General features: G+C 39.6%; 1 protein-coding gene across 1 annotated transcript; it reads right to left on the bottom strand.

Annotated features, from left to right (window-relative positions):
- Nucleotides 1-317: 317 nt before the first annotated feature.
- LOC122276684 (calmodulin-binding receptor kinase CaMRLK-like) lies at nucleotides 318-3,202 on the bottom strand. The gene is made up of 2 exons (XM_043086566.1): nucleotides 1,610-3,202; nucleotides 318-1,253 (listed from the first exon to the last, which is right to left on the bottom strand). Exons 1-2 carry the CDS (start codon nucleotides 3,012-3,014, stop codon nucleotides 568-570), a joined length of 2,091 nt encoding a protein of 696 aa, XP_042942500.1. The 5' UTR covers nucleotides 3,015-3,202; the 3' UTR covers nucleotides 318-567.
- Between the last annotated feature and the right edge of the window lie 6,599 nt (nucleotides 3,203-9,801).

Here is a 9,801-nt window from a genome sequence, read left to right as displayed (position 1 = left end):
ATCATGGTCTCTAGTTGCTGTAGTTCGTTTTATTTTTTGTAATTCAAATCTGTAAACGATAACTATAATATCTTCCTAGCTGTACAAATCTCTCAGATTGTTTTTTGAAATATCTCTGTATAAATGATTACGGAAACAGATCGATAAAATGTGTGTTGATATTTTCCATTGTGAGCATCAAAACAATTACTCTTCTAAATCTTTACATCACACATGCATTAAAATAGTTTAAGAATTCTGACTTGTTTGAACTCTAAGATTTAGGGTGAAATAAAAAGATACATAAAATGAACTACACAACATTTAACATCATCAAATATCTCGAAAAAACATTAAGATACTGAATAAATAATCTGAAACCTATTAACATATGTCAATATATCTCATTCTAAGTTTTAAAATTCAGCAAGTTTTTTAATCAAGACACAAAAATAATTGTCTAAAGTCACAAACAGGTGTAAACACATTGCCTCAATCAAAGCAGTAATTATCGAGGCAATACCCTCTTTGCGAGGCTTCTGTTGGCACGCATGCGCTTCAAATTAAGTACATGAGGGTGGCACTTAATTATCTCGTGGCTTGAAGCTGGGACAAGACAGGGTCGAGATGAATGAAATCCGCACCGTGAGCGGGATGTACATCCTTGAGTAGACCTAAGGCCTGTTGCATGGTGGGCCTCTTCCCAGGTGATTCCGACGTACACAAGTACGCGACTCGGAGGCTCTCCACCATCTCCCTCACCAGCTCTTCCCCTCCTTGTCTCACCCTCGGGTCTAGCGCTCTTGCCCCCACACCTTCTCTCACCAACCTCCTCACCCACACCACCGTCTCAGCGGACCCTACTCTACCCGTTAGCAACTCCATTAGTACCACCCCGAAACAATACACGTCCGTCTCCGTGCTGCATTGGCCCGCATCTTGCGTCCTCATATTTCGAAATCCAAAATCCATAATATGTGGCTCGAAGCACTCGGATAGTAACACGTTAGAAGCTACAAGGCGGCCATGCACAACGGGTTTGGATCCGGCATGGTGGAGGAATGCCAGCCCTCGCGCTATGCCCACAGCAATGCGGTGGCGCGTGAGCCATACCAATTTCTCCGGTGATGATAGTTGGGATCCAGAGGCATGGTGCAGCTCCCAAGTATCGCCGCTCCAGTCCTCCACATTGGGCTCCCCGGTCGGTAGCTCGTGAAGCCACCGGTGCAAGTTGCCGTTGGACATGTATTCGTACAAAATCAGCTTCTCTTTCCCTGGAAAGGAAAGTGAAAAAAAAAAAACAACAAAAAAGCCCCAAAAAAATAAAAAAAGAGAGAGAGAGAGGATCAATCTAAGAGCGTCCATATGTGACGAATCTCTACAGAATCTAATCATGGCCTGCGCTAGATTTCCGTGACAATGGTCGTGCATTGAACAACAGTCTACGGTGTAGGACAGTACTGAAAGCAGTTAAAACCCGTGAGGCCGATTAATACAGTTGGTCAATTTCGAAGTTTAAAAAAAAAAACAATTACAGCTGGTCAAATATCTAAAGATGCTACAAAATTTTCGAATATAAAAAACTTAATTTGAATTTTAAAAGAAGGTGCAGTACACTACCGTACACTACCTGCAATGCAGTAGCCAGAGAGGGGCAGTAGGTTGGGGTGTTTGAGCCGGGAAAGGTCCTCGAACAGGGCTACGGCATCGTCGTGATCGACGTCTCTGGCGTTTTCCAGGACCTTGATTGCCACGTGGATTTCTCCCGGGAGGATGGCTCTGTACACGGGCCCACTCCTACCTTCTGCGAGCTGGGACTCCTTGCCGAAGTGTGAAGTGGCGGCGATCAGATCTTTGAAGGTGAGATTCATCAATGGCTTCTCGAACATCACCACTGGAGCCGAAGTTGGTTCTTTGATGTCCGCGACCCATGACGTGCCCGACTCCGTCTCGAACGAAAACGGCCCTGATTTCTCGTACTTGAAGGGCAATTGGACCGGTTTGGAGATTGCCCATTTGTTCTGTCTTGCAAGTCTGTTCCTTCTGTACAACAAACCCAGACAGATGGCCATGAAAATAAAGACAGACGCAGATGCACATGATAGACCCAGAACTAGAGCTCTGTTTTTTGATTTTGGGCTTTTAGTGATGGAGTTATTGCTCACGGGATTTTTTTTTTGGACGGGTCTGCGACTATGAGGCGGGGTTTTGGAATGAGGTTGGACATGATCAATTCTTGGCGTTTTGGAAGTATTGAAAATTGAGGTCCCAGAATGGATGAACGCGGATTTGCCAAATCTCCGGTACTTGTCTGGGTCAACTACTAGTGTGAAATTGTTAAGCGAAATGTTCAGGAAGTTAAGCCTACCAAGTGGAGGGAAATCAAAAGGGAAAGTACCATTCATGGCGTTGTTGGACACGTCTAAATATTTTAATGCCCGAAGAACCGAGATGGGTTTCACATTGCCTGAAATTTTGCAGCTTGAAATGTTGAGGTGCACCAGCTTGGTCAGGTTGGCGAACCCAGAAGGCAAAGCTCGGAAATTGTTGCGCGAAAGGTCAAGAACTCTAAGCTCCGGATAACCACCGAGCCGGACCAAATTGGTGAACCTGTTGGTTGACAGATTGAGCATCTGAACCGACGAGAAGGAACCGTTTCTCGTGGTGGGTTCAAATCCAATGCTCCCTCCAAACCGGTTCTTGGACAAATTAACATATGCCAACCTTGAAAGGGACCAAAACCAACCAGGCACAGACCCTTGCAGAGAGTTCCCAGAGACATCGAGAATCCGTAACTGTGACATGTTCCCGAGGAACCTCCATGAGATGATGCCGCTTAAATTTCTGGAGGGAAGCCTTATTTCTGTGATACGAGGCCTTGAACAGTTCCAATCTGCAGACTGAAACCAAGAACGATTAAATCCATTGACTGATTTGAAAGCCTTGAAGACCAGTTCTTGGTCTGTACTGTTGCATGCGGATTCCACAAGTACAACCAGGGAAAAAACGACCAAAAATCTGCAGAAGGTCTTCATTTTTCGGTTCAAAGGTAGTTTGAAAATGAGATTCTCTTGCTTACATACTCTGGGAGAGAGAAACAGAGAGCATATGGAACGCCAGGAGGCAGAGCTTTTATATTTTTGGTGTTAAGAGATAAGAGGGTGTTATTCGTGAGTAGGTACAGAGCTAGTGAAATGGGATACAACCGCGTTAACTTTGACGGGAGAGGCAAAGGCAGTGGCCAAATATAACTCAGATGGGGTACTTTTTTAACGTGGTGTTTGACTGGGATTGACTTTAGTAAGAGGGGACAACATACATCTTGATTTACGTTTTTGCCTTTGCATTTTATTCCTCAAATTGTCACAAATGTAGATCGATTACGTTTACATATTTTAAAGATGAAACTATAATCCCCTTTTTTTCCATTGTAATAAATAAAGGAAGAGTTTTGTTATACATAAGTTGGTGAGCTAATACATCACTTATAGTTGGATCCATTATAATTCTAAAAAAAAAAAAAGACACCAATATTTTTGTAATCCATAGCATACCTGATATGGATAATTTTCATATCAGTGATATGTTGCGTGTGTAAAAAATAAGATTTATAAATAAAAATTTTCAATATCATTTTGAATTGTTGTGATTTAACCCAACAAAAACCAGAAGTGATTAAGTTGACAAAATGGATGATCAAGCCATGCTCATTAGCCTAGCCAAAAACATAGAATCGAGATATTGGCATAAACATGAAGAAGCCGACAATTATAAATGCCGAGCGTACAAAAGTAGTTCATATTAAATCATTCACATGCGTATGATCTGCAAATGACTGGCTACATATTACAACATTTGGCATTTTAATAAGGAAAGGGAATTAACTAATTCATATCTTATTGATTTAAGTTTGTCACCAACCTATTTGGCTCGAGTGAGCTTTTGAATTCTCTCTCTATAGCTAATAACATATATACCGGCCAACATGTACATAATTATTTGAAATTATAAAGATCTAAACAGGAAGTGCTTTTGGTACCTCTTAAAGCGAAGGAGTCTGATCTCCATTTAAAGACTCCCGCCTCAAAATGCTTAATGGACTGTATTGACGGCTGTGGTGATTTGTAAGACCTTTAGGCCGGTCTCGTTTGAATATTAAGCTGATTTAAGAAGAGCTAAGTTATTTATAAATAGTAGTGAATCGAAATGGTAGAATGCGTTTTGTGGGACCCACTTAATATGAACTTAGATGTATTTATGATAAGTTAAAAAATGATCTCACGTGTAAAAAAGTTTTGAATTGATTGATATTTAACGATTTGAGATATGGGTGTTTAGATGTTATATATTCAACTAATTGATCTCAATATCTTCCAAGTTCTAAACGGGCCAAACAACCAAATCACAAGTTCATTAGCTGGTTAATCACAAGACCATATATTGAGGCTGCTCCATTAATGGATTATGAACAAATTACACAAACCAAAAAAATAAAATAAAAGACTCTTATTTGGTAGGAGTCGAATTGCATATAATTGAGGTTCACATCATGATATATATGCAGATGCAACGGATCGACCTTACCTTGATCTGAATAATTTTTAAGTAATGCATCCACCTTAATTATTAGCCTTAGTCTTTAGTCAAGGCAACCTTTTTTGCGTGAGTGAATGAAGCTGCAGTATGAGGGAATTCACATGTTAATATAACATTTAGTTTGCAATGACAAAATCAAAGAACCAATAAATGAGAAAATTGATGACATTTGAACTTAAGAAGATAATAATAGAACCATCATTGGGTGAGGAAGGGGAGATATTCTAGAGAAATTAACGGAAACTTATGGTTTCATAAAGATTTTGGTACGAATAAAACTAAAAAACAAGATAGTTTGATTTTCAGGAATAAGAAGACCAATCAGACAGCTCTCAGAGACCCATTCGTTCGTTAAATTTGAACTAGAGGGAAACTAATAACAATATGCAAAATTAGTTTTATAGATGTGAAAAAAAAAAATCCCAAACTCACCGTTTCAGAGAGGCTCACAAGTTTTTCAACTTGTTTCCAAGACTCTTCGATTTTTTCTATATATTTTTGTGCAAATTCTTCAAACCGGGATGGATTTTGGTGCTATTGGGTCGATTTGCTTCTCTTTCGATTTTGGGTTCGATTTGCTTCTCTTTCGGTTTGAAATCATTTTAATTACGTTTTTTTTTTAATAATATATTGGCTGACCCACATCAACGGGTGTGCAAATGGTCCATAGGGATGTGTACCTGTAACAGAATTGTAACAAAAGCTAAACTAAAAGACATTAACATTTCTCTTTAATTTCCAGCGATACAAAACACACACGCAATATATATGTTGTACCAGATCAGAACCTGTAATACACATCATGCACACGTACATTAATACCTCGTCAACATCCGATAAAACACAATCAAATGGGTTTGGAAGCTGCTGGCAAGCAACTTGCTCCACGATTTCCTTTATGCATGTGGATGGTCGACCTGCCCTGGCACGTGACTTTTGGCTTACTTCTTTTTGTATTGTATTGATCTTTGTGGTAAGAAAATGAAGGCAGGCAGAAATTAATATTGTTTAAAGGTGGGAGGGTAAGTTAAGTGGATTGCATCACCTAACCCACGTACGTGAATCCAAACCAACATTCCAATAGAATGACAACTCAGATAGATCCACACCAGTACTGATCACTCACTCTCGAAAACGAAAACACCAGAAACAGCATAACCACCACTTCATATGACTACAGATACATCAAAACTCCCAACTTTTTCACTAGCATCCGAAAGTTAGGTCAGCAATCACTTTACATATATATATATATATATATATATATTTCTCTTCATCTTGCTCAAAGCATGCATGCAGTAGTAGTACTTAATTAGCACTTGTATTAATGGTTTGATCTGTCGTTTTATGTGAATAAGTTATTACTTTGTGCCGATTCATGACACGCATGCAGCATGCTGCATGCATTCCATGGTGGGTGAAATCGAAGTCTGTCGTTTTTCTTTTATTATTACTCGATCGAGATCATCATCTAAAGTACTCAAGTCTAATCCATTTTGAACAACAAATGGCTCTATCTAGCAAAAAGAAGAAGATACAAACAACAAACTTTATTTAGACTACTTCTGTCAATTTATATATATCTATCTTTCTGCTACTTTATAATTTAGAGTACAGACAGTGATAATTTTGGATGCCTAAGTTAAAATCTTTTTCAATTAATAATGCAAAGGGTATCTATTTAAATAATAATGTCCTTAATAACAATGTTTATGTTATTGTTCTGAAAAAAAAAAAACCTTTCTTGTTTTCTTCAATTTATAAATTTTAGTTTTTTTTTTTTTTTTTTTTTTTTTTTTGTAAATTTTTCTAACAATTTCGTATGAAACTTTTATTTTTTATACACTTGATGCAGACATGGTAGTCTATGATCAAGTTAAACGTACGTGTTGAACTATCATTCGTGTTGATTTGATCGATTAGTAATAGAATTGTGACGGATGAGACCAATTTGATCTATTTAAAACCATGGATCGAGATTTTAAAAGGAAAAAAAAAATCAATTGAAAAGTAAATAAAATAATTTGACTTGATTTTAAGATAAAGATATATCAATTTTCACATGGACCAGTTTTATACTTAAAACCCGTTGATAAATGAAGACACAGTGACAGAGTACTGCATCTTTGGTTGTTTGCACCGATTGAGAAGTCACCACTTATGATCGTAATTGGGCTGGACTCTGGAGTCTTGCAGTATCCATCTAAGAGAAATGTAAAATTCCTACTGCCAAGTCAACCCTGCCCAATCCGATAGTCATTGCCCCACCAACAATATCCTCTCCCGCAGCAGGCCTTGAGACCCATCTCTTGAGAACTCCATAATCCAGAAACGTACGTGGGCACAAACATATATTAGAACCCATGCAGACCCTTAGTCCAATCCACGGCCCAAATATCCCACCCCCATGCCAGCCCAAGGTATATATTAGTTATTAACTTATTTCAGTATTCAGAGATCAATATTTGACTAAAAAGAAATATATGTATAACGTGGATTTACAGCATTAAATGAGATGGGCGGGTTTACGTTTAATCCAATTTACCTAAAAGAGATGCTTCCCTCTACGTAAACTGTTTGACTCAGGTGATAGAAATGTGTCACAACCTCCGTGATGATTGTCAAGAACCACACCTCGACATGATTTTTGGAAAGTCAGAATAGTTACATGACTAACCTATTTGCACGCTTTGACTCATATCTTGACACGTAGCTGACATCTATAAAGGCTACTAATCGCGTGCAGACCATGCGTACAGGCCTACGCATGCCCTTAAGTATGCACCTGCATGCATGCACGCCCCAGCGTCACTTAATGAGGTTAGTGGCGTGCAGTCACAGGCATGCCATCCAGCACACAACTCCAACCCGTGTCTTGTAGTCCTAGCGCCCAAATCGTCAATTTGGGCCATGCATGCCTATCGCCCAGGCCACCAACTCAGGCCATGCAGGACCACCGCCCAAGCCATTTGACTGGGCACCACAGCAACAGTACGACATCACATTGTGCCCACCATCAAGCCTAAGTTTGGTACTATGTCATGCTCACAATCAGTAGGCCACACACAGTGCCATATCGTGCCCACCATCAGACCAATACATAGCACTATGCCATGCCATGCAGCGAGTCGCGGACCAGACCAGGACTAGCCCAGCTGTGGACCATGCACCACCATATCCTACCAATGGCCATGCATGCCACAGCCAATATGGGCCATTTATCTATTTTATTATTTTTATTTATTTTATTTAATTACTTGTTTAGTTATTATTTTATTTGTTTTATTTATTTATTTTAATTTGTTAGGGATCTTTTGGGGGTTTCCAAATTGTAAACTTTATAAATAGGCCCTTAGTTATTTCATCAGGAATCTTTGGACATTTTGACAATGGTGTGGCCGGCCATAGTGTTAGGAGATTATCTTCAGTGCTTTTGCACTTGGGTTTTTTGGGTGAAATTCGTGGATCCTAAGAAGAGAATCATCACCTTGCAATTTATTGAATATGTGTGATTCAATCTATCAATTTTATGAGGTTTTCTTTATCTTTGTGCTTTGTGTGAATTGGAGTGAGTTGTTCATTTTGTTCTTGAGAGGTGCATGCGTGTTCTTGAGTGTTATTTGTGTTCTTCATATTGTTGATGCATCTTCATATTCTTCATCAAGTTCATCATATTTTTCTGGTTTTAATCAATTTTCCATACACCATGCGCCTACTACCTTATTTTTTATAGTCCATATTCGACCACCATATCACCCATACACTTATCATTTTCGGCCAAACACTTCCCAAAATACCCTTAATCCATTTTCCCTAACCCTAGCCGCCCATATCCATCTCCCTAGGGAATTCCTAAATTTTAGGATCCCTAATTACATTTTCTTATCCATTTCCTTCATTTTTAGCAATTAGTCTTACTCAACAAGTTCAATCCCCTAAATTCTAGGAGACATCCTAGAATTTTTCAATCACCTTATCCCTCCATCTCATCTTGCCATAACCGAACCCCTCATCCCTAAGATTCCTTCCTACAATCTAGCAAACCTTTTTCCATCCAAACCCTAGCCACATCACACCCAAACCCTAGGAAAAGACCAAGTGGCACCAACCCTAGTGAGCACCACTCAAGTTGTGCGCTCATCACTTGCATTGGAACTCAATCTTTTCATTTATCCTTTTCACCACTACCATACATCAAACCAACTCTAAACATCTAACCTCACCTCAACAAAATTGTCACCATTGCCATTGTTGCACAAAAACCAAGTAAGAGGGTTTAAGCAATCAGTCGATCTAAGGAAAATCAAGACGATGACAACTTTAATATTTGGAAACTTGACAGAGGTATCCATCCAAGAGAAATGCAAGATTCCTACTAACAAGCCAACCCTGCCCAATCCTATAGTCATAGCCCCACCAACATTATCCTCTCACCCAGCAGGCCTTGAGACCTATCTCTTAAGAACTCCATAATCCAGAAACTTACGTGGGCACAAACATATATTAGAACCCATGCAGACCCTTAGTCCAGTCCACGGCCCAAACATCCCACCCCATGCCAGCCCAAGGTATATATTAGTTCTTAACTTATTTCAGTATTCAGAGATCAATATTTGAATAAAAAGAAATATATGTATAACGTGGAGTTGCAGCATTAAATGAGATGGTCAAGTTTACGTTTAATCCAATTTACCTAAAGTAGTGCTTCCCTCCACGTAAACTGTTTGACTCAGGTGGTAGAAATGGCACAGATCCATGTCACATGGGCGTGGAAATAGCCCCGGTTCACATTTCACAACACTTAGGCTTGGGTGTTGTGAAATCATCACCGACCATCATGTTGAGTTTTCCATCTCCCAAGCCATCCACACCGCCCCAAAACGTGCGCGCTGCAGCTTTCCTCCATCTTCGTTTTTTGGCTATAAACTGCGAGACAATTTCGTGGGGGGTTTTACTCTCTTCTAAGAATGTGGCGTCAAACCGTGGGGATCAAAGGAGATGCTCTGTATTAAGGTGCGTAGTAGTCATTTTGTGCGGCATGTGATTTTAGGACCCGATGATATATGCGTACGTCTACGTGAGTTGCACGAAGCCACGAAACCAATACATACACGTCCACACCATAATGTCCATTGGTTCTGCTTACACATTATATTATATAGCCGGTGACAGTTTGGTTGGACGTAAGAAGATGATGTTTTTAGAGTTGCATTCCGTTTAAGCAAG

The sequence above is a fragment of the Carya illinoinensis genome, chromosome 9 (assembly GCF_018687715.1).
Source record: "Carya illinoinensis cultivar Pawnee chromosome 9, C.illinoinensisPawnee_v1, whole genome shotgun sequence".
NCBI classification, from domain to species: Eukaryota; Viridiplantae; Streptophyta; class Magnoliopsida; order Fagales; family Juglandaceae; genus Carya; species Carya illinoinensis.
Note: the sequence above shows the minus strand (reverse complement) of the source record. Positions and strands in the feature narration are given on the sequence as shown.

What these genes read in the sequence shown, in the direction of transcription:
- LOC122276684 (XM_043086566.1), bottom strand. Translation starts at nt 3,014, where the DNA reads ATGAAGACCTTCTGCAGATTTTTGGTCGTTTTTTCCCTGGTTGTACTT. An exon ending in CTCTGGCTACTGCATTGCAG is followed by an intron (nt 1,254 to 1,609) that starts GTAGTGTACGGT and finishes TTTCCTTTCCAG; the next exon opens with GGAAAGAGAAGCTGATTTTG.